Genomic DNA, 27,426 nt, shown 5'->3' with positions numbered 1-27,426 from the left:
TGCATTTGGGTGTGGAATGCGGATATCCCGTCAACAATGATCTATCGGACGTACCAGATCTATCCTTGGGACAGTGATGGGTGAGGAAATCTGTGCTGATTCTAGGTAAGATGGGGAAAAAAGGTAGTCCCAAACAAGAAAGTTGAGATTGATTTGCTTCGAGGAAAGTGTGAGAGATTGATTCTCAATGTTTTGCTTTTATTCAGATGGCTAGCTTTTGTCGGTGCAAATTTTGATACAAATCTGAATCTGTAGCTCACATATCTAATACACACGTCATCTTCATATGTTAGTCTCGACTTTAATGGGGAACAATTTCAGCTCAAATAAGCTTGATTTCCTCCTTTCCTTTTTCCTTTTTCTCTTTTGTGTTAATCATTTGCCTTAGGATAAGATGCTTTGCTGTTTCATTCGCCACACTATTTCCACTTGCTTTTCAGTAGTACTAACAAATAATGCCAACAATAAATTAAGCTAAAGGTTCTACCTTTTCCTTTAACCTTTTATTGTAAAGAGGAAAGGCTCCTTTCATCACTTACCCGAAGGAAAGAAGACTAAAATTCTTATACTACATATTTGATTAGGAAAATGGAATATATATATATATATATATATATTAATTTTAATGATTGATTCATGAGATGACCGTTCGGAGAGAAGTTCAAATAGTTATTATCAATCTCTCTCAGATTAAAATGAATTAAAAAAATTTTAGATAAAAATATTTTTAATTATTTTGAAAAATTACTATTTTGTATATAATAAAACTAAATCCTAACATATAAAAGCATTTCATTTTTTTTCTTTTTTTTTTCTCTATTCCTTATGTCATCAAAAGATGACAGCAATGGTAGATGGACGCTTCTAACAATCACATTTAATAAAGGCAAGCGTTGATCTAACGTTTCATTTGATTACATTTTCGGGACAATATAAAAGGAAAAGAAAAAAAGAAAAAAATGAAAATAGAAAATAGAAAAATTTAAATTAAAGTTTTATTTATAAATTATTAATAATTTTAAAAAACTTATCAAAAAATAATAATATTTCAAATTGCAAATCATAAATTATAATAAATGATATTGTTGTCATATATCACTTATTCTTTTTTCATTTTAAAGTTATTTTGTCAATCAAATATTTGAATAATGTCAAAATGATAATTTTAGAATCAAATTATGGAATAAGTATTAAGATCTTATTATATTCTCATAAAATAGTTATCCCATTTTACTAACTAAATAAATATAGAATATTTTTCTAAAGGAATAAGTATAGAATATGTAAATTATAATATATTTTACCAAAAAAATTGAATAAAGATATATAATTCCACGCAATTTCAATTGTGACCTTCCATTTTGGTGTGTGTGTTTTTTTTAATTTATGCGAATAACCCAAAAGAAGAAAAGGAAGGGAAAGGGGGGGAAATTGGGTCTTAAGTTAGGAAAAGGGTAATTGTGGCCCAAGGAGAGGAAAAAAAAAAAGAAAATTAAAAAATAGTAGTGTACCAGATCTCGTTGTTTCGACGCTATATCTCCGGGTCTCTCCCTGGGCTCAGCTTTGCCCCTTCAGTCAAACTCATTCTTTTGTGTTCTTTAAAAGGAAAAAAAAAAACAGGGAGACTTCAACAAAGGAAAAAAAAAATCCCAACTCAACAAAGAAAGAAACCAAAGAGAAATCCAGAGAAGAAGAAGAAGAAGAAGATGTCGTGGCAAGCGTATGTAGATGACCACTTGATGTGCGAAATCGAAGGCAACCATCTCTCTGCCGCCGCCATCATCGGCCAAGACGGCAGCGTTTGGGCCCAGAGTTCCAATTTCCCTCAGGTTTTCCTCCCTTTACTCTTCCTCCTTTTTTTTTTTTTGGCTTCGATTTTTCATTAACCTTTGCCTTCTTTGTTTAGGTATCCAAAAAAAAAAAAAAGGAGAGGTTGATGCTTGAGTAAGGGGATCTGATTTCTATGATTGAATTATCTGTGCATGATTTCTTTAAAAAAAAGACTGTGCATGATTTATTAGCTGATCTGATTTGCTCCAAAAGGAATGATATTTGTTCATTTTTTTAAAATTAAATTTGGTGTTTTTTTTTTCTTTTCTTCCTCGAAGTTCAAGTTGGGATTTTTTTGCTATGATTTATTAGTTTATGTTGCATGATTTATTGACTGATTTGTCCTTTCGTGCGCGGAAATCTGTTTGATTTCTGGGTTTCTTTCTGTTTCATCGTTTTAGAGGCATTAAACATCATTTTAATCAAATGAACTGAAGGTTTTCTAATGGATCGGAAATGTTCTGACTATGGATGGGGCTGTAGTTCTTCACTGAGCTTTTAAATAACCCAATTTAGTAAAAATGATCTCTGCAGATGACTACAATTTTAGCAATGATTATGCCACTATTTAAAGAGTGAAGTGCTTCGAACGCAGTAATCGTGTTTATTTCGATTTTAAAGCTAGTTTTCCTTCAAAAAGTAAGAAGTTTTGCTCTTTTTTCTGATCAACCCTTTGCTTATTGCTTGTCGTTTTATGTTTATTTCAGTTCAAGCCGGAAGAAATTAATGGCATCATGAATGACTTTGCTGAACCTGGATCACTTGCTCCAACTGGATTGTACCTTGGAGGAACAAAATACATGGTGATCCAAGGTGAACCAGGAGCTGTTATTCGAGGGAAGAAGGTGATCTTCTCCACCTGCTCTTGGTTTTACTTAGTTTATAATATTGAAAATCTCATGTGCCCAAGCGTTCTTTTGCAGTTTGTTCAATGGAAATAGATTTGTCAGTTGTACATTTTGTTCCGAGTGTAATTTGTAGTTAATCTTTTTGATAAGATGAAAATAAAAAAAAATTCATATACCACAGCATTTGTTTTATCGGTGAAAACCCAAAACTTCATTTTTAAACCTATGCAGCATTTAAGGGCGTAGTGAAGTGATATTGATGCTGATTGGCCACTCAAAATTAGGTACATTGATGTTGTTCTCTATATTTACTAGGGATGCACTTGGCTTCTGCTCTTACATTTTTCTATGAAGCTGTTATCTTGTGCCTCCAAACACTGACGAAGTGTATTTATCCTGAGACACCCTGAGGAAAGAAGGGAGGAGAAAGGATGAACATAGACCCTTTACTACCACTTTCTCTTACATTTGGTTTTGTGTTTGTTTTCTGAGCCTTTGTCATTTTAATTTCAGGGACCTGGAGGTGTTACTGTTAAAAAGACCAATCAGGCGTTGATCATTGGAATCTATGATGAGCCAATGACTCCTGGCCAGTGCAACATGATTGTCGAAAGGCTTGGTGATTATCTCGTTGATCAGGGTCTTTGATCTCTTTGGTGTGCCCTATTTGTTGCAATTCTTCTTGGCTTCTATACAAACGTGCATCTGCCACCCTCCTGTGGTAATGGTTGGGTGCAGTTAAATAATAGTATTACTAGTATTAAAGTCGTGGGGAACCTTTTCAAGAAACAAAAGGCTTGGTGTTTGTAACAGTGATGCTTATGATCCCTTACTTTGTTTCTGTACTTGTTTGATGGATGGTATTATCGAGATTGTCGAGTGAGGTATTTTGTTACAATGGATTTTCTAGTGGATTTGGTAAGTTTGTTGGCCGAGTTTTTCTAGTAATCTCATGCAGCCTGCTAAAAGCTTTAAGGCCTAGACGTACCTCAACAGTTTAAATGGAAACCTTCTCGGGATCATTTGACATACATGTCGATCCTGGCTCGGCTGGTAAAAGAAAGGTTTTTGCTGCTTTAGGCTTAAGATTTGAATCTTACTCCCACTGTTCCGAAAGTGCAAGCTTAACGATTGAACCGTTGCTTCACCTGTCTGGTGTTTTAACTGTCTTTGTTACCACACACCCTTGCGGTAATTAATAACTAGTTTGGGTTGTGAAGTTGGAAAAGGCTTTCTGATGGCAATGCGTGGTGCTTGCCAAGTTGACGGTGGACGTGAATTGAGAAGAATTTGCTAATATAATTGAGGAATATTCAATCCTCTCAATTTGCCATAGTGCAGCAAGAATGGGACAAGCAACTAAAATGGTGCGGACAGGATTGTAGTTGAAGATCCAATTATTTACAAGACACTATTTTCGAATCTTAGAGCACCTTCAAATTTCTAGGAAATGGGAATGTACGGTTGCGCGGATGGATAGCAACTACTGTATTGAACATGCGGATAAAGATGCCCTTTGGCAATTGACAGTTGGATGGCATCGTCAATCACGTTCATCTTATACTATAGTATCAACATTCAAACATTGAACCTTCGTTTGCTGGGGCGATGTAATAAGTGTTATCACTCTCGGGTGAAGGGCAAAGGGGTTCGATTAACAGGCCGAAGCATGTGACGTGGGCTATATCCTTCCTAGGATTGGGCTTTTCTCCAACTGGAAATGTTCACTTTAACGGTCTTCAAAGCATGGAATAACTATTTTTGAAAAATAAAATTAAAAATTGATTTAAAATTATATAAATTGTTATTATAATTTATTTTAATATTTAATTTTAAAAATAATTAAAAAACGATAAATACTAAAAATAATTTTTATTATAATATATGGCTTTTTATTTTTATTTTTATTTTTAAAATATTAATAATTGAAATTTTGAACATTATTTTTTTATAGATTTTTAATTTTTCCTTTTAGCATTTTGCTTTTGTCTTTGATGGGAAATCCCAACAAACACTCCCCGTCACTGAATGCCACCGCCTCCTGTTGAGAGACTTTGGAGAGAGAGAGATGGAAGATGGATAGGGACAAAGTGATTTTCAAATGAAAAACACCTATGTAATATATGATGATAATTTTTAAATTAATTTAAAAGTAATTTAGTTTAAATAGATTTTTTATCTATTCCTCCATGCTTGGAACAGCTATCACGGTGACCTCCTTGACAACAACTATTCAAGTTTCTTTAAAAATGACCATTCTTGGAAATAACTATTTTTGTGAAACAAAGTTATTAGAGGGGGCTCAACAATACTGGGAATGGCTATTCCATTCCCGAACCGAAAACGCTAGCAACGTAGTGGTATTAAGGGTTAAAAAAATTCGGACAAGAACCTCAGCCTTCTGACTTTTAACTAGCATGAAAATTGCAACTAACACAGGATACTGCAATCTCACCACATTTAACACAAGCAGCAATTGACAGCAGCACATACATTCTCATTTTACAGCATCTTGTCAGGACTCAGCACTATCAATACCGCATAAAAACTAGAGGCAGCGGCAAGTTCTTTCCCACCTCAAATTTCTTGAATCAATCTCTCTCATCTCGTTTGAGGCACCTTCATATCCATATCAGACTCCTCAACTCTATTCAAAACGATGCTTCTGCCACATTGCCCAGGTTCAAAACAAATGAGATTAAAGTCATTAGATAGAACGTAGCAATCAATGTGCACACTTCAGTCCGCGTGGAGGATGACGTATTAGCCATGGCAGTCGTATTACTTGCTGCAGTTTTGTTGACCCTGCATGAATATTACAAGAACAACTTTTAAGACATTGGATGGCGGGTGTCCAAAAGATGGGATCAAATCAAGGAAAGCAAGTATGAAGTGAAGATCTATAACAAAGAAAGAGGGGGGCAAAGTGAAGGATGACAATGAAAAAGGAGCTTCGGCAGGTGAGATATTTCAGAATCTGAGCTTACCCTCTAGTGGTCAGATAGATGCAATTATCATAGCCTGCACAAATAATTCAAAATTAGTTGCTTGGTGAGCAAAATCATTTCAGAATGGAATTCTGAAATGACACCATCAACACCGTATAAAATTAAATCAACCAATAGATGCAGGTAGATTCTAGACTTCAAAAATCATGCCAAAACTGAAGAGGCTAAAAGATAGCTTAATTAAAAGGTAAATGCACAAATTATAGTAGCACCTGAGTTTAGGCATGTTGGAGCAAGTTTGTTTAGTGTTATGTGAAAAATAGTTTAAAGGTTCACTTACTTAAGCTAATATTAACACCACTAAGCAGCTTAGTTGGCATGTAATATCAATTGGTATAATCGGGAATGTAATCAGATTGTGTGTAAAAAATAGACTTACTAGGATCCTTGTCAACTTTGACCCCATTTCCTCCAAAACTGCATGCAACATCACTAGCCCCATTTTGCTGGTAGTAACTGTTGAATGCGAAAGAGGCATGAGAGACTAGGTTATCTGGCTCAAAACATGGCTGGCTAGGCTGAATGGCAGAGCAATCCACATTTCCAGGACCACAAGCCCAATCTAGGGCATTTTGTAAATCTGATTCAGAAGCCTTGCCAGAAGCAATGCACCAGGCTGTTCTATTTGATTTGGTACCATTCCCACTATTTGTCATATCAACAGCACCTTTTCCAGTAAAGTCCAGATTATAGACACTAGTCTGGTCTGGATAAAACAAGCCCCAGTTTCTCTCTGATTCCATTCCAGGCTTCCTGTTCTCATTAAACAATGAGAAAATATACACATCTAGCTCTTCGCCAGGCTTGGCTGGAGTACCAGAATCATTGATCACATGACGAATTAGATTGGTGTTATAAGTCTGGGCATTGTCAGGAGTTGCAGCCTTCTCTTTGGGTGAACCTTTGGATGGCCAACCAGTTTCAGTGACCATAATCCTTATTGTTCTGAAATTTAGAGCCATCAGGGCAAAATAAAGAGCATCTATCTGGGCATCAAACATGTTTGTGTAAAGTAGACCAGTGTTTGGATCTATGACTTCTGAGGATGACTCAAACAGAGCATAATCCAAAGAGACATTGTTTGGAGAATCCCTATAAGCATAATAAGGATATAAATCAATCATAAAAGGTGACTGGTTTTCAGCTAGGAATTCTAACATAGGTTTCAAAAAATATGCATGGCTGCTGTTAAAAGCCCCAGCAGAAGGTGGAAATGATCGGGACAGAACCCCTAGGGAATGGGTACTCGAAACTTTAATCCTCTTGTGCAGGCCAACCTTTTTCAATGCCGTGAGGACATTTTGCATAGCAGGTACAACCAAGGCAGAGGCATTATCAGGGCTTTCTGTGACTTCAAGACCAACAGTGATGTATGTGATCTTTGTGGCTGGGTAGTAAGGAAGGATGCTATTCTTTAGCCAGGAATCTGCATTTGATTGGAACTGGGAGAATGCTAACAAGTCTGAATTAGGAACTCCAACCATAAGTTCAACTCCAGTGTTTGCAAATGCCTTCAGCACTTGGATATTAGAATCATAAATCCTGAGATACTTAATCTTGTGAAGTTGAACCAGTTGTGCTACTTTATCAGGTGTGGGGAGATCATCAGCGTTCCTTCCATAGCAAACTCCAACTATGCTTCCCCTGCAGAAATCTGACAGAGAAATTGGCATCAGATACAATCCTCAACTAATCATTCAACCCAGTTTAAAAGGCAGAGCAAGTGAGCAACCTTACATGAGAAAATAGTGGAAGGGGAGCTAGTAGAAATTCTTGTATAACACACAATGATTAACATGCATTTCCCAAGGAAAAAACAGAACATTGCATTTTTTTTTCCACAGAAAAAGATAACAAGTTTTAGCAAGCAATACGCTTACAATCATCACTGCTTCCTACATAATCCCAGCCAAATATGGCAAAAAAGTTTATACCTATTCCACATTGCAGGATGAGGGCAAAAAAAGATATGAATATATAATATATATATATATGAATAATAATTTATTAATATACTTTTCAGGTTAATGTCTTTAATGACCATTTTTTCTTCTCACTGCCACCACTACTTTTACCAAACAAACATTGTCCCACCATTGGTTATATCTCACCACTACAACCCCAATCTTACCATTTACAATGGGTGACTGTATTCATTGTCACCACTGCACCAACCCGGCCTTGGCTGCAGTTGCAATTGGGCACCTTACCGTGGGAACAATAAGGTGGGAAAGTTTCAATCGCACAGCCAAACACCTTAGTTGCCGTGCAAATGGCTCTTATGGCATGGCATTGGCGCTAATCTTGCTAATAAAGGGGCCCTTAGAAATGAAGAACTAATAATCAGACACGTGATTCAGCATTCTTCATGGAACGTGGTCTATCTATGATTGACATAAACTAAAGAAGATCATCAAGCGGTCCAACGATATCAATATTGCAACCTTGCTGTCCTAGATGTTGAAGCCCTACCTACTTGATAGAATGATCTTAAATGCAAGTGGGTAAACTTCAAGGATACTAATGCATCCGGTGGTCAACAAAGATAATATTTCTTGTTGCATTAAGACTGACTAGATAGATAACCCATAGAGCAAGTAATCAAAACAAGGAGACCCACAACAGAGGAAGGGAGTTAATAGGCAAAAAACCATTAAAAAGAGAGTGACTAATGAGAGAAAATAATGCAGCACAAGCGCAGTGCTAAAAAAGCTGAGATTTTTACTCAGAAGAAATTTGGGTACTCAAAATTAAATATTGAAGTCTGAAAAATATAAAGATCTCAGCAAAAGATTAAAAGAGATATGGCCAATAATAAAGCAAAATATTCCGGGAGAGAAAAGCACAAACTGAGGCACTGTTACTGTAATGCAAAAACACTGAAGAGAAGAGACAGATAGGAGCACAAACCTAAAAGTAGAAGCAACAAAGAAACTGCAAAGACAAGCTTGAATCTTGAAGCCATTGTTCAACTCAAAAAAACAAAAAAAAAAAAGGAAAAGGAATCCAAAGAATCTTCCTCTCTTCTACTTTACTCTTACTGGGTTTTACTCAACTAGGGTCTGTAAAACTTACAACGTTCTTCTTCTAGAGAGTAACGTCACTATTATCTCTCTCTCTCTCTCTCTCTCTCTCTTCTCAAAATGCAAAGCAGAAAAAAGCCTTCTCTCGGAGCTCGAGAGTGAGAGAGAGAGCGGAGCACTTAAGCTTGGCTGGCTGAGGCTTGATGTACGGTGTGTTTTGTGTCAGAGTGAGACAGTGCTTCGGACCGGATTTCACAATTAGTTTTATCAATTCCAGTTAAGAGAAGCTTGTCGATTCCGGTCCTTTGTCCTTGAGGATGTTTGTTCTCTTCTGTTTGCTTCTGTTCCCATTCCCCCACGTATTTTCTTTTCACCCCTATGCTTACTAAGTGCTACTTAAAATGGTCCACGTCCACTTCATCGCAACACAAATCTCCTCTATTATTTCTTCCTACTTTTCTCCCAGAGGTTAAATTTTTGTCTTTTTTTTATAAATAAATCATTACTCACTTACTTTTGTTGGATCATTTACTGCATCGACCATAATAAAAAGTAAATGCGTAAGTAACGGTCCTGAAAAAGTTTTACCCCAATTTTTTTTACTTACTTTCATTCTCATCTTTTTGTTTTAATAATGTCGTGTTTATCATTTTTTTTACTTTAATTTGTACTAATTAGTTCTATTTATTTCCTTTTACTTGAAAAAGAAAAAACATTTAGAAGGAACATAACACCGTGGAGATTGAAGATCATGAGTTGCAATAAAAAAGGTTGATATTTAAGTTCCATTTGGTAAGATTGAATTTTTTTTTAAAAAAAATTAGTCTTTATCTCTATTTGAAAGTGTAAAAATCCTTACAACTTAGAGTCTATTAGTTTTGACGTAAAATATTTTTTAAAAATCGTTTTTAATATTATGCTTATTTAAAAGATAAAAAATTATTTTAAATATAAAATATTTTACAAATCAATAAAAAAATTCATTAATCATGTAAAATGTTTTATACTCTTAAAAACACCTAAGACATTCTTTGAAAAACTAAAAAAACTCTTATACTAAGTATAGTTATATAAACTTGATAAATATTAATATTTAAATTTTAATATTAAAAAAATTAATATTTAATTTTTTTAAAATTAACTTAACATATTAATATTTAAATTATTCAATACTATTAAAATTAAAAAATATTTTTTAATGGAATCATTCAATACAATTAATATTTTAATTTATAAATTGAATAAATTTTACTAATAATTATAACAAAAAGCATTTTCATGGTCCTGATTTGATGAATATATATTTATAAATTAGGTTTTGGATATTTTACACATTTGATGAATATTTATATTTTTATATTATTATGATAAAAGAAAAAAGATGAGATTAATTTTTTTTTAGAAAATTAGAGCTTATTTTTTTTACAATATGTAATCAATGCTTTAGAAAATGTCATTATTAATATTCTCCATTTTCATTTCTATTCTTAATTTTAGTGTTTGTTTAGCTTGGTTTTTTTCAGCTTATATACATCTTAAAACCAAAAAGTTAGACCAAAAAAGATTTTAAGAAACTTTTAAAAAAACCATCTTGTACAAAATTGAAAAAATAAAAAAACTTAAACAAAAGCTCTAAAGAGGAGATTTATCTTCTCTTCTTTTAAACACAATAGCGTTTTAGGAAATGTCTCTGTCTTTTCTCTCCCTCTTTTTGTATGTCACCTTTCTCCAATGCAAATTGTCTTCTCCCTTTCCTTTATCTTTCTTTACAAAAACTATTAAAAAAATAAAAAACATAGCAATAAAATAATAAAATTTTATTTTTTTTTGTTCTTATAAAAAAATTTAAAATTCAATGCTGCATTCAAATATTATTTTAAAATTTTTTTCTTTTAAATGATTTTAATATTAAACACATAGTTTCGTTTCCTATTTTCTCTTGTTTCTTGGAGAATTGAAGCATCATGGACCAATTACTTGCTAATCAATAAAAAACTAATATTATTACTATTATACAAAGTTTGAAAGCTATTTCATTTTTGTATAGATTTTTTTTATTTTAATATCTAAAATCATATAGACCAAACAGGCTCTTAATATGAAAACAAAATGATACTATTGTTTTGTAATTAATTCCTATTTATTATTTTAACACCTAAATAACTCGCTAGTAATGATGAAAAATATTTTTCACAAGATGATTCAAATAATAAAAAATATTTTAGATAATTTATCTAAATAATTAAAAATATTAAATTCTCTTATAAAATGTTTTGCACAAAAAAAAATCCTCAACGAGTTATTTTCAAGTTACCGAAGGAACCCTTAATAAAAAAATAGCTCTCGCACTTAAAAAATAAGGTAATACATTTTTCATTTAACTTTTCTCTCTATTGATCCCATGACAAATATTATCTTCCCTTTCTTGTGAGATCAATCCTATAAAGTAATAAAATAATAACAGATTATAATTATTTAATCTCTTTTTTAATATTACTTTGTTCAACAAAGTATCATTAATTATTTTTATTTAATTATTTTGTAAGGATAGTATCATTTTAATTATTTTTTCTAAGATATTATGATTTTTAATATAATACAAAATAATTAAAGTCAATTAAAGAAATTTTTTTTTATGTAAAATAGAAAATAAGTTTTTCACACATGAAAATTTTTTATTTCTTTTAATTTATAACTTATGATTTATTGACTTAACAAACAAACTAGTATAACAATATGATGAGAAATAAATAAATAAAAATAATTAAATATTATTGACATAATATAGTTAGTGTTGGAAAAGTATTTTGAATGTACTTCATAATTGATGAATGCTAATATTTTTAGAGTGTTAGAGTAGAAAATTATTGAAGATAGGTCATGATAGAAAATAATTTTTACGAGATGATCTAATCCATTGAAAATATTTTAATATTTTATTCAAATAACAAAAAAAAATAAAATAAAATATTTCCCACAGTAAAAATTTTCTTTCAATAAGTCATTTTGTTGTATTAATGCTTTCCACCTTCTTAAATATATTTCTATATGAATGAATAAAAAAAGTAATGGATTGGATTGGATTGGGCCAGGCAGCAACAGCTTCCATATAAGTCGGGCCAGCATAACATGACTTGGTGGGCCATCACCCTTGAGACCAGATCAGAGACGATAAAATGGGCTCAGAATTGGACTGAACTATGAAAGCAGTCGAATTTTTGTTGAGGTCCCAAGTTACGAGCCCAATTGAAAGGTTTGTTTACAATAACTTCGTAATATTAGACTAACTTAAAATAACAAATATTTTAAATAAATTTAAATAGAAAAAATAATATATATTCATATATCTAACAAACAAAAAAAATTATCTTTTTAAGTTTAAGTGTATTATCTAGATTAGCCCATTACTTTCAAATGTAATGTAAAAAATAATACCTTCTCCCACTAATAGTTATATTTATTATAACTATCAAACGCATATTTTATTACTTATCTTCACTTCTTCCTTTTTACAAATAAAAATATAAAAATAAAAAATTTGAACAAAACTGATCCACTTTTTATCTACTTTATAAAAAATATTAAAAATACGGTAAGGCCACATAACATAAGCTTATTGTAGATGTGCCGCTAGTTGAAAGTTGAAACGTTTCCCATGATCCGAAATTTGGGTAATCAAAATATAAACACACAGAATCAAGTGGAGTTGCTTTTCCATATTGGGTCATCCCACTATAAGTTTGAAAGCCCGTCCACATAAGATTACTTCTAGGAGTATATAATTTGCCCTTGCTGTTTTATTTGACTTGTCTATATTATGGGAGAAATTAACATAAAAATAAAATACATAAAAATTGAATTAAAATTTTACGCGGTCTTTCCCGTTTGAATTTGTGTTACTCCAACGAATCCATCACCACTTTCTCAATTAATTAAAAAAAAAAAACTTGTTTCTCTCTCTTTTTCTGAAGAGTCCGTTATACAAACCCTAACCGAATAGTTATATTTTTTGTTTTTCAAAAAATTGAAACGAAGAAAAGAAAATGAAGAGCAAGAAACCATTGAAGCAACTGAAGCTCTCTGTTCCTGCTCAGGAAACCCCAATCTCTTCTTTCCTGTAAGTTCTTTTGCATTTTTTACTATTCCTTAAGCATTTATAGAGATTGCTTAGATTTTGGTTTCGAACAGCGCTTTTTAATTTTCTAGGAATCGCTTTTTGAGTTGAAGTTTTTGGATTGATCGGTTTATGGTTTCCTTGCATTTGCATTTGCTCTGTTTTGATGGTAGCCAAATGTCGGTGAAAGTATTTTTGAATTTGAAATTGGCTATAATATCCTCAGGACGGCGAGTGGGACATTTCATGATGGTGATTTGCTTCTAAATCAGAAAGGCTTGCGGCTCATTTCCGAGGAAAAAGAATCTCGAGTAAGTTTTAAGCTAATCTAGAACCTTTATCTCAGCTTCAAGTCTGCTTCTGCTTCTTTTAGTACTGTTAAATTTTGCTGCCATTTTAGCTTTAAGCAGTTTACTTTGTTCATGTAATTCACTTATGATCTGTCTGCCCATGGATAAACTGTTACTCAATTGTTTTTGATTGATATTAGTATTGTGTTTCAAGTGTACCTCTGATTCTGTTTTTCAATTACTATGTTTTACTCCGGCATCTTTCTTACCCTTAAAAAAACAAGAACAATATTGATGATTAAAAGCTGGGATTGTGTTCAAATTACTTGGAATTTGGGAAACCGTGGAGAAGGGTGCTGCTATGCTTTCCATTAGTATCTAATTCTCTAACTTTGGACTCTCGGACCAATTTAGTTATTCAGGGTCTTCTTGCTTCTTCCATTGTTTAGTTTACAATTCCCCTCCTTCCGTCTTCGGTTCTTCCTACCTCCCTCTGCCCTCTCCCTTTCAAAATCCTTGCTATTTTCCCTTTCTCTCTACAGTCCGTATGTTTTGTGTTCGTGGTTGGATAAACATGTAGTTAACTATTTGTGGTACACAGCATTGTTTGTTCAAGTTACCATAGGATTATTCATCCTTCTGCTCTTTAGAATCAACTTTCTGGGGATTCAAGATATTCTTTTTTGGATTTTTTTTTTTTGAACAGCCTTCTGACGGCAAGGAGCTTGATTTTGATTTCTCATTGGAAGACCTTGAGACCATCAAAGTTATTGGGAAGGGAAGTGGTGGTGTAGTACAACTTGTCCGCCATAAATGGGTTGGAAGATTATTTGCCTTGAAGGTAATTCTCCAAGACCGACAAACCTTTTTCAGTTGCTTGTTAGTTTTTGAACTTGCTCTTAAGAGACTCTGCTGATATCCTTATTGTCTTTAACTTATAATTTAAACCAGGAAATGATGTTATAGGATTTATCAGTGTTCCTCCCCCTTTCAAGTCATATAGGATGTGAGAATTTCCTAATAGATGTAAAATGCGGATCATGATAGTTTGTGGTGAGAGGGTGGCAAAGAAGGCATGAACAGTATTATTTACGACCTTGAATGCTGGTATCATTTTCACAATGAAAATTTGAAATGTAGTACTATTTTGTTGAAGATCTACAAGAAAATAGAGGGAAGGCCTGTCCTATTCCTATACTTCTTATTTGTGCTTCATACTGTAGTACAGATTTACACCAAAAGGAATATGTTAGCCTGTGCTTCTCTTTTTTTGTATGATTTAGATGTGGCCATGTCTTCATAATTGTTTGATTTCTAGAACTGCAAAACAAAATCCTCAAAAGACAAAAAACCATTTTAAAATTTCCCTTATTTTGACTAAATATTGAAGTCTTCACTATTTTAATTACAAATGCATATCCTGTATGTTGACATAAATATTGCATGATAGTAACAAATTTTGAAATGCCTAGAACATTGCCATTATTAATGAGGGAAATCAGATACCAGGAAATTCATTGGGCTATGTAATGCAGGTCATCCAAATGAACATACAAGAGGAAATTCGTAAGCAAATTGTGCAGGAGCTTAAAATAAACCAAGCATCACAATGTTCACATGTTGTGGTTTGCTACCATTCTTTCTATCACAATGGAGCCATATCTCTTGTGCTAGAATACATGGACCGTGGATCTCTGGCCGATGTGATCAGACAAGTTAAAACGATTCTTGAACCATATCTTGCAGTTGTGTGTAAGCAGGTATTCTTCCTCCTTGTCTATGGAAATTTTATGAATGACCTAAACAAAAGTCCTAGCAAAATCCAAAGAAGTGCGTTCTTCTTTCTACTCATGTAACTTTATTTTTCAGGTCCTACAGGGTCTTGTCTATTTGCACCATGAAAGGCATGTAATACACAGGGACATAAAACCATCCAATTTACTGGTAAACCATAAAGGGGAAGTGAAGATCACTGATTTTGGTGTCAGTGCAATGCTAGCTAGCTCCATGGGCCAGAGAGATACATTTGTAGGGACTTACAACTACATGTCGGTATGTGGAGTTTCCACTGTTAAAATCACTTTGTAACCTTTGGTTTGTCATTCATCATAGCATCTTGTTTCGCTGCCTGTGCTTAGCTATTTCAATGCGTTTATCCTCTCTAAGATTTGATATAAAAATTTATCTTAATTCATCCTCTTCCGGTTTGTAGCCAGAGAGAATTAGTGGGAGCACTTACGACTATAGCAGTGATATTTGGAGTTTGGGCATGGTCGTGCTTGAGTGTGCCATTGGACGTTTCCCATATATGCAATCTGAAGATCAGCAAAGCTGGCCTAGCTTTTATGAGCTTTTGCAGGCAATTGTGGAAAAGCCTCCACCAACTGCTCCACCAGATCAATTCTCTCCCGAGTTCTGTTCATTTGTATCAGCCTGGTAAACACTTACATGTTTATTTTTCATTATGTCATATCATTCAAGAGATCGCTCAAAGTTGCTCTCTGAGTGCTTGTTTTCTAGTATTCTGTCGCCATTGTCTAGGCTTCTAGTGTAAGCTAGCAACCCTCTCCATTGTCTAGGCTTCTAGTGTAAGCTAGCAACCCTCTCCAATATGCTATCCACTTATGGAGCATGTAGCAAGAAAAACTGGTGCATGAGTTCATTACATGATGTAGTCCCGCCTTTTCGATATCTCTAGAATCCAAAATCTGATCCTCAGAGGCTTATGGATATAGTAATATGCTACAATTATCTTTGAAGACAACCCATATATCCCATACTTGCCTTTCGTCGTAACTTCCTGAAGTATTTGGACAGCAAAATCTCTTGCGAGTTACATATTTGTTCTTTTTTTGTGGCATATTCTTGAGAAGCTTTTACACTAATTTTCATTTTCGTTACATAATATTCCTCGTTACACTAAGTTTCTGCATCATTCAGAACAACATTTCACATTGGGGTCACGTAAATTAGAATCTCCCATTTTTTGTCGATATTGGTTTCCCTTCTTATTATTGGCATATTCCATTTGCTTTTGTCGTGATCGATAAACAGTAATGAAATTGCCTTTTTCCTTTTCCACTTTTAGCATACAGAAGAACCCTCGGGACAGAGCATCATCTTTGGGCCTCTTGGTAAGTTCACATGGTTTACCACAAAGTCCATGATCGATTCTCAAAAGTTCTACATGGAAGAATTTCCTCCCTAATTTAAAACATTGATTGAAACTTCTTTTGTTCTTGTAGAGTCATCCCTTCATCAAAAAGTTCGAAGGCAAAGACATTGATCTTGGGATTTTGGTAGGTAGTTTGGAACCTCCAGTGAATTACCCAAGATAATCTGCCTCGTAGCAATATGTTTTTGAATGTAAAATGTTTTGGTCGTGCATCACTCTTCATCTTGTTCAAAGCATACATAAAGAATTTCTTGTAGCAATTTCCATCTTATGCTCTCCTATATCAAGGTTTAGTATTTCAACTATTCAACAAGTTTCCTCTCTACACATTGATAACAATGACCTAAGGAAGAAATAATCTGTTGGGCAGAGTAGGATCTGTGGGTATTAAACCTGGGGAGAAGAATAAACAGCAAAAGGGTTGATTAGGGTTCAAAGCTGTGGGCACTAAAAGGGGATAAGAATTAGAGAACAAGGAGGGCGAGGCCTACCAACAAAAGCATGTGGTGTCATTTCCACTGCCTATCAAATGCCCCTACTTCCCATCATGATTTATTCCCAGGTCAACCTTCTTATCCTTACCAACCCACCTCTAAAAGATAATAAATTAAATACAGAAACCCATCAATTGTAAGAAATAAATACTAATTTTATGCATTGGCAATGATCTGTCTGAGTTAACACCTAACGACCTTTGGGCATGGATGCAGCTAAATTCTGAATGAAACTAGGAATGCCCCACGGAAAATTGTTTTCAACTTTTAGAGGAAATGCCGCCATGGCCAGGCTTGGTTTCTTAAAAGAATGCACAGCTTGCGTTGCTTTTTTGACCATACAAAAATTAGCTGTTCCTAAAATAGAAGACAGTTGTAATAAGGAGAGGTATAAGACATGGAAATCATTTGATGAACATCAAGATCCTATTCACCAGCTGGCAAGTAAAAGCTCCCTCAATCAGACAGCTGAAATCATTGATTCTCTCCATCTCAACGCCAAATTTTTCAAGATGGGTTTTGAACATCTTCTTCGTATTAAATAATTTACAACAAGAAATTGAGCTTGTTGATGCCTTAACCTCGTGAGGAATTTATGAGGAAACTGACAAGATTAGTGGCTTTCCATATATAGCCACAAGAATTTAATTTAATTCTTCTTTTTTTGTCCAATCGTAAGCAAATTGAATTGAATGGTAAGCAGGCACCACAACAAATGGGAGGAAAACAAGGATTAGTGGTAAAAAAACAGAACACCTAAACCCACCAAAAAATGTTTCCCTGAACTATTGTGGAGGTTCTTGTTTGTACCAATGCATCTAGAGATTCCTCCATTGCCTTGGCAAGTTTTACAATGTGATTGCCTTGAGACATGCAAACATGTAGAATGTGTCATGGCTTTTTGAGGCAAATTTGCCAAAGATAGTGACCTGATTTTCAGCCAAACAAAAAAAAAGGATGATGACTAGGATATGGATGCCTTCAAATGTAGACCTTATCCGATTTCCTAGTAGTATGGGAAAGCTAATAAATTTAAGACCATAGGGAGATGATAATGACAAATCTTGGAATACAGGAACAGAAGGATAAATAAATAAAACCATAAACAAACAAATACAGGTCAAGATTATCCAATCCTTACATATCTATCACCAAATATTATCAATAAAGATTGCTATTTTTTTATTATAAAATGTAAATCAGGAATATCGAACAGGTATATATATCTGTATATGCTCCCTCCATGAAGACCACATGGTATATAGGGCTTTCAGAACTCAGATCTCGTTCTTGCAATCCAAATGGGTGAAGAAGCAAGCCAAATGTTTCAAGATATGAGTCTGAAGAAAATGGATAGAAATGAAGCTTGGTGCAGTAAGCTAACGATCATGGAAGGAGGTAATAATGAAATAATTGACTCCATATCCATTGAATCCTCCTTTGAAAATTCAGAAAACTCCATTTCTTCAATATCTTCATCAGACTTGGTTGAGGATGCATCTTCTGCAACATCATCATCATCGTCATCATCTTTATCATCCAATGGGCCTCTCTATGAGTTGTCCGAGCTCATGGCTCAACTACCTATCAGGTAAGCAATGTGATCTTTTTCTCCTCTCCTTTCCCTCTCCAAATTATGCAGAATGCAAAAGGATTGAGATCAGTGGGCTTGTTTTAAACATGCAGGAGAGGTCTTTCTAAACATTATCAAGGGAAGTCTCAATCTTTCACATCTCTAGCAAGGGTGAGGAGCATAGAAGACCTTCCAAAGAAATTGATTCCTTGTAGAGCGAAAATGAAGTCATGCAAGAGCTATGGATGGGGACTAGATGCTCACAACAAGTCATATAGCCCTAAAGCTACGATATCAAAGAAAGGTTCCCGGGGTTGTTCTATGTCTTCTCTTGGTAAGCGAAGCAGTAGTACTTTCGTGATTAGTGACTGATTGTAAGCCTTCCATCTCCCATTGCACAACAACTTTCTAATGTGCACAAGATGGGTTTTTGAATGTATAGCTTTTTGATGCCATAAAAGAAACTATTGAGCTCATCATTTCTGAGGATTCTTTTTACAACTCGTCTTCACGCAGCGAGAGAGAAAGAAAGACATATATGGGATATGAAACATGAATAACGGAAGCTTTAATTCAAGCTAGCTATTGAGTTGTTGGGAGGCAGCATCGAGGATTTTTGGGGAGCAATTAATTTAGCAATTACCTTCTTTTATGATGAAATACCATCGTCTAAAACTGAAAGCATGATGAATCAATGGCATTTTCATTTATGCGGGAAGAGATAGAGAAGAAAAACCAGCGTTGTTTAAAAAATATTTTTAAGTTTTGAATGAATCAAATTCAGTCGCTGATAACTTTTGTCAATGGAATTCATCTTCGAACTAAAATTGAGAAGGAATAGAATACATGAATCCACAAAGAGTCGGCATCACGGACAAAAAGTTGTGTTTGGCATGGACACATTATCAGAATAATCCAAAATCCCATCTTCTCAATAATAAAATAAGGGTACCCAGCCATTGACAATAAGAACGGATTAAAGTAAAGATGCATATCAGTTCTTTATGTTGCGAAAAGGATTTGAACTTTAAATCAATTTTTTTTTTTAAGACCAGTTTTTCCCTTTTCTTTTTAATCTTTGAAGGCCACTTCAATGGAGACAGCTATCCCTCCTGCCTGTTGTTAGAGAATTAAAACGATTAAAAGTGCTGTTCTTGTTTTAATAGGCAGAGATATTCATTAATTTCATTGAGGACGGGTACAGAGGCTTGCTGTACAAATGCCTCAAGTGGGAAGTATTAAAGCTGGCGTCTTTTTCAGAAACCAAGCAGCTAAATGTCCAAAAGTATATTACGTGCACAATCAAAATTCTCCAAATAAATAACTAATATGATCTGTGTACAATTGTGGAGGCTCAAAGTACAGACGGTATATGAATTTTTATCCCTTTCTCAAGAGGTTGTAAGTTTACAAAATATTATATCTTGTAAATTGGTGTAATTCCCAGGAGATTGAAACACTTTCTCATGACCACAGCAGTTGCTTCACATAACAATAGCCGGCTCGTTTCCATATCTGACCCGATAACCTGACCAATTTATCAACCAGAATTTACATGATAAGGCTAGCAACAGTTAAATCTGCATGCATACACTTTTGTTCATGACTTCTAAGTACATGCCACGATGGTTTTGACAAAAAATTGGGGCTACCTACAAAATTTTCTTAATTTCGAGATAGGGTATGTGGTGGTAGAAACCGCTATCTTCTAAAGCTAGTTTGTTCTGCCCTCTTGTAAGGGCAGCAGGTAACAATCAGACCACCAACATTACACTACCAAGAAACTGTAAATTAGATTACAGATCATACCTTGCACTCGGGGTTGCTATAAAATTTTGAGAAGATTTCTGATAAATTATACAGGTAGTCACACAAAACATTTGGTAACAGATTGGTACAGGCCTCTTCAACAACCTGAAAGTTAGATAAAATGTGTCAAACCAAGCCTGGGTCAAGAAGCAAAGAATTGATTTGATCTGAGTTCTTACCTCGGCGAAGTGAAGCAAATGAAGCCCCAAATCACGCTCATCCTTGTGCCCCAATACTACTGTCCCCTTCTGTTAGAAATAAACAGATACAGAAAGGCAGAAGTTTCAGACATTGAATCTGCTACAAACGAGTAATGCTACTAACCTTATGAGAGCATACAAAAATAGCTGCCCCTCCAATTTTTAAGTGAAAGATCAAGATTTAAAACCCATATGTAGATAACATTGCAAAATATATTCCACACCGTCCAAAGATACAAAACTATAGAAAGCCTCAATTCTTTCTGCAAAAAGAACTGGTTGTTCTTTTGATGTCAATACAGGTTGGATGCACAATAACAAGTGCAAATGCAACTAACAGTGTAAGGAAGCTACAGCTTCAGGTTAAGAGGGAACTTACATTCTTCAGTTCCTCAATGTCTTTACCAGATCTCCTGATGATTGAACAGATTCGAGCATGAGCATACAGCAAATAAACAGCAGTGTTGCCCTGTCACAAAAAATTTTTAGAAGGCAAGAATCAGATGCTAAGGGTGATTGTAGTGATATAGAACAGTAATGACACTAGTAGGATTAGGACCGGTCAGCAAACAACAATCAAAAGAAAAAGGGGAATAAAACAGAAGAAACCTTCAGCAAAAAAAATTTCATTAGAAACACAAAATGATAAAACAATATAGCTTCCCAAAATCTGCAGTCAAAAAGCAAGAAAATTGTTTAGGCACCTTATCGTTAAGCATCTGGTCAAAATTAAATGTGTAATTGGTCAATCTGTTGTTCTTCAAGTCAGCATACCTGTAGTCAGAATTCAAGAATATTAATACAATACCAACATGGAACAAGAAATAAAAAGAACGTAGGAATAGCAGTAAGAGGAACAAGTTTATATCATGATAAGCAGCTCACTTTACAGCACCATAACCAACTGCCTCAGCAGTACTCTCAATCTCCTCCTCAGTCCATTCTTCACCTTTACCTGATCAGCACCCAAGCAGCAATTTCAGATACATGAAGTTTGACAACAGCTAGAACTTGCATTAACACATACATCACAAATAGTTTTACAAACATAAGGAACTCAAAGAGAGCTGAGAAACATTTGTGACAACAGAGATAAGGTTCAATACCATACCACGCTCAATAAGTGCTGCTTTGCTTCGACTCTTGGCTTCATCAAGTAGATCAACTAATCGAACTACTTCAGTGTTACGGGTTCGAAAACGCTTGCCATCTTCTCCAAGAACAAGGCCAAAACCAACATGGCTAGTTTTGGGATATGAACCATCATCGTGTGGAAGCCACCCAGCACGTTTGGCAGCCTGAAAGAAACCAAAATAATGTCAGGCCTATAGCTAGAGGTCAAAAGTTGGAACAGCACTTTATGATCCTTTATTTGTAGTATTCCACAAGCATCAATCTAGTAGTTGTACGTAATTAGAATAAAGGGAAGTTTCACTTCATTAATACAATTTTTTAAAAAATTCTCATAAAAAAATTAAGAAAACAGCTTTGAGTACATACTTTGAAGAACATATCAAAATGCTGCTGCTGGCCTACATCTGTTACATATATTATCCAATCAGCTTTCTCCTCGTTGAGGCGATACCTACAAATTGAAGTAAAAAGATTGATGCAAATATGCTGATTAATTCCTATGCCTAGGCTAACATGTTCCATATCAACACAGCAAAACAGTAAACTTTATAAAACAAATGCCATAATTAGTAAAACAGTAAACTCCTCAAAGCATATTGGCCTAAGATTAACAAGTAACCCAGCAGATCAACATAGAAAAGGAAACAATAGCAATGAACCATCTAAGTTTACATGCTTCAGAATTTTTAAAAAACCAGCTGCACTTTGTAATGTTAGCCACTCTAATTTTGGTTGTGCAATAAATCTGACACACTCACATATTCTGCAAGAGACACAAAACAGCAATAAAGACTTATAAAATCATATTCAAGGAAGAAAACTTACCAAAGAGCAGCCAGATCAGTTGATGCATAGTTGAAACCACCGTCACTCTTCACCACAATAAGAGGTATATTAACACCTTCAATAAAGATCACACGAGCTCCCTGACTTTCCTCTACCAATCCTTGTCTGGTCAATGCCTCTATAACCTCAGGAATGTAGGGATTATAAAAGCTCTCCCCCTGTCAACAAGGAAATACTCATAAACATGCAAATTCGGAGCACATTTGCACTATAAACCGAACTTGGTAGTTTACACAAATTTAATGAGGTTATGGGAATCTTGCATTCAGCAAAAAGATATAATTCCTCCACTATCACTAGCTCAGTTGAAAGTCATCAAGTCATGTAATTATGTGTAATTGCATTTGTGTAAGCATGTAATTGTCTATAATTGCATTTGTGTAATCTTTGTGGTGACTATATATATGTTCAATGAACATGTATATTTACAGTTTGTACAAGATTGAAGATGATTATATAGATAGGCCCAAAATATAAAGACAACGTAAAAGAAAATCATAAGGAAAGAGATTTCCAATGACCCCTGAATGTTATACAGAGAATTTCATATAAAGCTGCACCTGAAAATTTGCCAAGCTGGCCTCAGTATCATCAATACATAGAGCTTTAGGCAGAGAAATTACCTTTTCTTCTAGATGAACTCCAAGCCGCTGATAGACCTTATGAAATTCATTCCGGCTGATTTCACATATCTGTGCCCATGCCCTACGATACTTGTCTTCTCCACCCTGGAAATGAGTTTAAGAATAGCAAATGTTGCAGAGAGCAATTCAACTATTAATGAATCCAAGTACATTCAGAGAAATCAAACCCACGAATCCTTTTAAAAAATCAATATTTTACCTGAAGGCGCACCACTGCCTGTTGGGCTCTCTCCTTGAATGCAGGATCAGCATCAAATCTCTGCTTTGATGCTTTATAAAATGCCTAAGAAAGTCAACCTCAAGTTAGAACTACACAATCACTTGACTTTGAAAATCAGTATGCCATCTTTTTCATTCATAAAAAAACTAATGTACGAAGAACAATCAAATACGTTAAAATGATATTATCTCATACTAATAAGAAACAAAAAAGGAGCTATTGATGCCACATAGGCAATCTATTTGTGTTTGGGGCAAATAAAAGATAAAGAAAAGATTAACTATCAAGTTCCAATATGGATTAATATGATATGCATACAAAGAGCTATTTTTCAATGCTTATTCAAGATATGTTGCTTAATTAGAAATAAAACTTAATGAATGAACATTAATAAAAGTTAACACTCATAGCAAACTTCATTGATACTTTATCTTGTAAAAAGGCAGTGCCTCTAAAACAAAACACACACAGAAAAGAAAAAGAAAGTGAATCAGCAATTATTTGCTCAGTCCATGCTAGCAATGCTTTGCATATTTCCCCTTCAGCTTCAAAATTCAAAGGAATTTGATAGTTTGCACTCACCTGTAGATCTCCAATGGCAGTTTCATTAGCATCTTCAAAGTTTGGAAATTTTTCAAATAGAAACTCAATCAGCATGCCAAACTGCAAACAAATACGAAAGTTATCAAGATTGTTACCCACGGATACATTGCAAAGAGATATATAAACGTCTCCTTGAACAGTGGCAGACTTTAAAAGAAATTAAGGGTCAATGCATATGGCAAGACTACAATAAGATGAAGGACTACAGTCCATTTCAATCATGAACAGCATCCAAGAATAGATACAAACTTCAGAATAAGATGAATGCTTAAGCCCTTATCAAGCATGAACAAGAATCCATGCTTTCTATGCACAATTCAGAACCAACACCTACCTGTGTCCCCCAGTCACCAACATGGTTTCGCCGAAGTACTTCAACTTTTGAAAATTCAAGCATGCGGGCAAGGGTGTCACCAATAATAGTAGACCTCAAGTGACCAACGTGCATTTCTTTTGCTATATTAGGGGATGAAAAGTCGACAACTGCCCTTTTGACTGGCGGCATTGGTGCCCATGTATCAATTCCTTCAATTAGCATCTTTTGAATGGTCTGTCAAACAACAAAACAACCACACTATCTTAGAAGACGAATCCAATAACTACAACAAGCACAGCCAAATCAAGCTCAATAAAAGTAAATGAAAACTATTCATGGACGTAAGTCTATAACATTTAAAAGAATAGAGGAACATGTGAACCACCTTAGCCATCCAATTCTTTGACAATACCACATTTACAAATCCAGGACCAGCTACAGAGCATGATTCTATCATTTCAGAGGTTGGGAGATTATTCTTGATTGCCTAACAAAAGAAACAAGTAAATGAAAGAGGAAACTAATGATTATCTATTGATTCAAACTATGATACTGAAAACATGTACAATCAAATAATCCCCACCTCTCCAACTGCTGGCGGCCCACGAAATTGAGTACCCTTCCCTTTAATTTTAGACCACAGGCCCATGGCATTGTTACTGCACCAAAGAAATTCCCCATTTGAAATAAAAAAGCAGTCCATAACAAAGGTTGAATTTAGTTAAACTTACTTCTAAGTTCGAATGACAAATAACCTGTCATTTCATAACGAAATAAAAACACCATCTAAGGCATATGTATTGTCGCAATAAAAGAACTTATACAATACCATTGGTAATCTCCAAACTTCCCAGTGCAGGCAGCTACCAGTGGCTCTACATCTGGCTCATTAGGGACAGTTACTTTAAGCGAAGCTTCAAATAATTTTGCTAACTGCACCTTCACATTGCCCACACATTCATCCTCTCCCTAACGTGCAGTTTAAAATAAAATAATCAGTACCCTTAATCTAGCAAAATAAAATCAAAACATACAGATAAGTAATTTACAAATTTTCAGTTGAATGAACTTACAGTTGCCATCGTCGTTATTGACTGGGTTTTCGTTGCCCAAGCAAGTCTTCTAGATGTCACTCTCAATAAATCTGTCTAATTTTTGGGATTATCAAAATAAAATCATTACGGATGCTCAAGCAGTTTTTAATTTAAGAAAAATACTAAAAAAGTAAACAGCCAAACGAAGTGAAATTGTTTACTCAAAAAAAAAAGAAAAATTCAATCAAGTGAAGTGTCAATATTACATGGAAGATAGAACTGGTCCTATTTAACACCTTCCTTAATGCATTGCGACAATAGGGTAAACTGTTTTTCTACTAAGAAAAATTACAACAACAAAAAATGAAGACCTGATGTTTAATTTTAGCTCTCTTCTAAGTGATTTTATTTTCAAAAATATAAAACAAGAATAAATGAAACTCAAGCTTCCATCTTAAAACATAAGTCTGAAAATCCACACAAAAAAAAAGTAAAAGCAAGGAACTACACAAAGAGTATGGAAAATTTTGCATTGGATGTGAGAAGAAGCAGAAGCGAGAAAGAAAGTTGAAGCCAGTAATTCAGCGAGTGCTTAAACAAGTAGAGTGAAAAGAGGAAGAGAGAAGAGTGAAAGAGGACTGACCAGAGACGGGGATGGAAGGAGAGAAGTGGAAATGAGAGAGGCGATTCAAGGAAAGAAATTGAGAAGGCGATGCCGGCGGCACTAAAAGGGATAACGATGCCAGCATAGCGTTTTCCTTCTTCCTTTCAATATTTTTATTTATAGCAACCCGAAATGAAAAACCCTTTGCTTCCTTTACCTTACCCGCCCCACTCGCCCTTTCCCCTTTCGTTGTCTCCTGCTCCCTCCAATGCTTTGGTGTGCGTGCGTCTGTATGGGTTTTTTTTCTTTTTTTGGTTTGTTTTCATAATTTTTCCTCTATTTTCTCGTTTGTTAAATTTGGCCAATGAAATCGTGTCACATCAGCTATTGAATAGCAAGGACCCAATAAAAAAATTAGTGCCTTATTGGAGTTGCAATTATATGCATATAAAATTATAGAAAATTATTTAATAAAGATTTTAAATTTCAGCACGGTTAAAGATGATATTTAAACATATTAATAAAATAAAATAATGAATACCAGAATATAAATAACATTTTAAATTTAAAATTTTATTAATGATATATAAAAATATAATCTTCATCAAGAATATTTAAATTGAGAAACACAAATATAAAATGAAATTCGATACATAAAGTTTACAATAAAAGAACACACGTGAAGACATGAAATTGTACATAAATATAAAAAATATTTCAAAAATTTATAAAATATATTACTAGTGAACTTTTTAAGTATATTTAAAAATATTAATATAATAAATAACAATTTTAAATTTATTGATAAATGGTTTTAAGAGGTGACAAATCATAAACTATGAACCTATCCTAAAATGTTGTACCATGTATTCAATCCAACCATACCAAAATTTTACTCAAAAAGTTAATGCTTCTAGATTAATATAAAACAACCTGAATAACAAAAGGATCCATCACGTATTTAAATATTTAATTTATTAATTATTATATAATTTTTATTTAAAAAATATAATTCAAATCTCCCTTTTTCAATTACTAAAAAAAACCATCACAATATAACTATTATCTAAATATATAACAGTTAAATATAATGAAATATGAACCAAAAATTATATAGTGAATTTGATCAATTAACCTAAATCTCAACCTTAATTGATTTTCCAATGGCCTGAATCTAACTAAAGTCCAAAATAAAAAATTAAATTTGAATTGGCCCGTCCAATTGTCAATGAGAGTAAGAGCATTTAGCATTGTTAATACTCTTATAAAACTATGGCTTCGTGTGCATATAGAAAGGAACCACTTAAGAAACCAAATATATTGAAAAGGAGCCGGATCCGTATATTTGACAATTGGAGAATCGAAATGGAGAAGAATAAAAAAAAATCATCCCATCATCTAATAATTAAACTATAATGGAAGAAATAAGGAAATGTAGGCTAACCGTGAATCATTGTACCAAAATAAAAATAATAACCAAAATTTTTTTTATTGATTAGACATTATATATATATCCTATTTTAAAAATGAAAAAGATAAATATGTATCACCAAATAAGGTAAATGATTTTCCTATTTTTTTGATAAATAACTGACCTACTTATGTACACACAAATATTTTAAGAAAAAGATAGTACGTATGATTTAGAATTTAACAACTTT

At 34.0% G+C, this 27,426-nt stretch overlaps 5 protein-coding genes across 8 annotated transcripts; 3 read left to right on the top strand and 2 right to left on the bottom strand.

The window, feature by feature from the left end:
• The first annotated feature begins 1,551 nt into the window (after window positions 1-1,551).
• LOC110411187 (profilin-2) lies at window positions 1,552-3,600 on the top strand. Its single transcript, XM_021421231.2, has 3 exons — window positions 1,552-1,829; window positions 2,538-2,675; window positions 3,192-3,600. The coding sequence occupies exons 1-3, from the start codon at window positions 1,707-1,709 to the stop codon at window positions 3,324-3,326; spliced, it is 396 nt and encodes a 131-aa protein (XP_021276906.1). The 5' UTR covers window positions 1,552-1,706; the 3' UTR covers window positions 3,327-3,600.
• A 1,253-nt stretch (window positions 3,601-4,853) lies between these two features.
• On the bottom strand, window positions 4,854-9,019 carry LOC110411586 (O-Glycosyl hydrolases family 17 protein). Of its 2 annotated transcripts, none has more exons than XM_089782635.1 (4): window positions 7,818-8,514; window positions 6,066-7,340; window positions 5,666-5,699; window positions 4,854-5,483 (listed from the first exon to the last, which is right to left on the bottom strand). In XM_089782635.1, the coding sequence occupies exons 2-4, from the start codon at window positions 7,168-7,170 to the stop codon at window positions 5,330-5,332; spliced, it is 1,293 nt and encodes a 430-aa protein (XP_089638761.1). In that variant the 5' UTR covers window positions 7,171-7,340; window positions 7,818-8,514; the 3' UTR covers window positions 4,854-5,329. The 2 variants fall into 2 exon arrangements, with proteins under 2 accessions (XP_089638761.1, XP_021277491.1); XM_021421816.2 differs by lacking the exon at window positions 7,818-8,514 and adding an exon at window positions 8,597-9,019 and having other exon boundaries at window positions 4,855-5,483.
• A 3,558-nt stretch (window positions 9,020-12,577) lies between these two features.
• On the top strand, window positions 12,578-17,518 carry MKK6 (MAP kinase kinase 6). The gene is made up of 8 exons (XM_021420147.2): window positions 12,578-12,826; window positions 13,050-13,134; window positions 13,820-13,954; window positions 14,649-14,873; window positions 14,983-15,165; window positions 15,326-15,549; window positions 16,202-16,247; window positions 16,359-17,518. The coding sequence occupies exons 1-8, from the start codon at window positions 12,753-12,755 to the stop codon at window positions 16,449-16,451; spliced, it is 1,065 nt and encodes a 354-aa protein (XP_021275822.1). The 5' UTR covers window positions 12,578-12,752; the 3' UTR covers window positions 16,452-17,518.
• Window positions 17,519-17,963: 445 nt separating this feature from the next.
• On the top strand, window positions 17,964-19,165 carry LOC110410456 (protein OXIDATIVE STRESS 3-like). Of its 2 annotated transcripts, XM_021420149.2 has the most exons (3): window positions 17,964-18,180; window positions 18,265-18,373; window positions 18,469-19,165. In XM_021420149.2, the coding sequence occupies exons 1-3, from the start codon at window positions 18,084-18,086 to the stop codon at window positions 18,725-18,727; spliced, it is 465 nt and encodes a 154-aa protein (XP_021275824.1). In that variant the 5' UTR covers window positions 17,964-18,083; the 3' UTR covers window positions 18,728-19,165. The 2 variants fall into 2 exon arrangements, with proteins under 2 accessions (XP_021275824.1, XP_021275823.1); XM_021420148.2 differs by having other exon boundaries at window positions 17,982-18,373; window positions 18,469-19,153.
• Window positions 19,166-19,650: 485 nt separating this feature from the next.
• LOC110410454 (arginine--tRNA ligase, chloroplastic/mitochondrial-like) lies at window positions 19,651-25,993 on the bottom strand. Of its 2 annotated transcripts, none has more exons than XM_021420146.2 (18): window positions 25,805-25,993; window positions 25,201-25,271; window positions 24,957-25,096; window positions 24,711-24,786; window positions 24,513-24,614; window positions 24,146-24,361; window positions 23,791-23,871; window positions 23,188-23,271; window positions 22,968-23,072; window positions 22,324-22,502; window positions 21,865-21,949; window positions 21,476-21,662; window positions 21,250-21,319; window positions 21,069-21,138; window positions 20,744-20,833; window positions 20,344-20,412; window positions 20,165-20,269; window positions 19,651-19,883 (listed from the first exon to the last, which is right to left on the bottom strand). In XM_021420146.2, exons 1-18 carry the CDS (start codon window positions 25,908-25,910, stop codon window positions 19,773-19,775), a joined length of 1,947 nt encoding a protein of 648 aa, XP_021275821.1. In that variant the 5' UTR covers window positions 25,911-25,993; the 3' UTR covers window positions 19,651-19,772. The 2 variants fall into 2 exon arrangements, with proteins under 2 accessions (XP_021275821.1, XP_089638665.1); XM_089782539.1 differs by having other exon boundaries at window positions 25,201-25,275; window positions 25,805-25,878.
• Window positions 25,994-27,426: the final 1,433 nt, after the last annotated feature.

Source organism: Theobroma umbraticum, unplaced genomic scaffold (assembly GCF_002168275.2).
Source record: "Theobroma umbraticum cultivar Fairchild unplaced genomic scaffold, ASM216827v3 scaffold_56.0, whole genome shotgun sequence".
Classification (NCBI taxonomy): Eukaryota; Viridiplantae; Streptophyta; class Magnoliopsida; order Malvales; family Malvaceae; genus Theobroma; species Theobroma umbraticum.
The sequence above is the reverse complement of the archived record's forward strand: the minus strand, read 5'-3'. Positions and strand labels throughout refer to the sequence as shown.

Coding starts and splice junctions, on each gene's coding strand:
- LOC110410456 (XM_021420148.2), top strand. CDS start 18,084: ATGGGTGAAGAAGCAAGCCAAATGTTTCAAGATATGAGTCTGAAGAAA. Junction 18,374..18,468: donor ATGGCTCAACTACCTATCAG/GTAAGCAATGTG, acceptor TTAAACATGCAG/GAGAGGTCTTTCTAAACATT.
- LOC110411586 (XM_021421816.2), bottom strand. CDS start 8,651: ATGGCTTCAAGATTCAAGCTTGTCTTTGCAGTTTCTTTGTTGCTTCTA. Junction 7,341..8,596: donor TTTGTTGCTTCTACTTTTAG/GTTTGTGCTCCT, acceptor TTTCTCTGTCAG/ATTTCTGCAGGGGAAGCATA. Junction 5,700..6,065: donor CAAAGTTGACAAGGATCCTA/GTAAGTCTATTT, acceptor TTATTTGTGCAG/GCTATGATAATTGCATCTAT.
- MKK6 (XM_021420147.2), top strand. CDS start 12,753: ATGAAGAGCAAGAAACCATTGAAGCAACTGAAGCTCTCTGTTCCTGCT. Junction 14,874..14,982: donor TTGCAGTTGTGTGTAAGCAG/GTATTCTTCCTC, acceptor TTTATTTTTCAG/GTCCTACAGGGTCTTGTCTA. Junction 15,550..16,201: donor TGTTCATTTGTATCAGCCTG/GTAAACACTTAC, acceptor TTCCACTTTTAG/CATACAGAAGAACCCTCGGG.
- LOC110411187 (XM_021421231.2), top strand. CDS start 1,707: ATGTCGTGGCAAGCGTATGTAGATGACCACTTGATGTGCGAAATCGAA. Junction 1,830..2,537: donor AGAGTTCCAATTTCCCTCAG/GTTTTCCTCCCT, acceptor TGTTTATTTCAG/TTCAAGCCGGAAGAAATTAA. Junction 2,676..3,191: donor CTGTTATTCGAGGGAAGAAG/GTGATCTTCTCC, acceptor TTTTAATTTCAG/GGACCTGGAGGTGTTACTGT.
- LOC110410454 (XM_021420146.2), bottom strand. CDS start 25,910: ATGCTGGCATCGTTATCCCTTTTAGTGCCGCCGGCATCGCCTTCTCAA. Junction 21,663..21,864: donor ATTTTGATATGTTCTTCAAA/GTATGTACTCAA, acceptor GGTTTCTTTCAG/GCTGCCAAACGTGCTGGGTG. Junction 21,320..21,475: donor AGCAGCACTTATTGAGCGTG/GTATGGTATTGA, acceptor GGTGCTGATCAG/GTAAAGGTGAAGAATGGACT.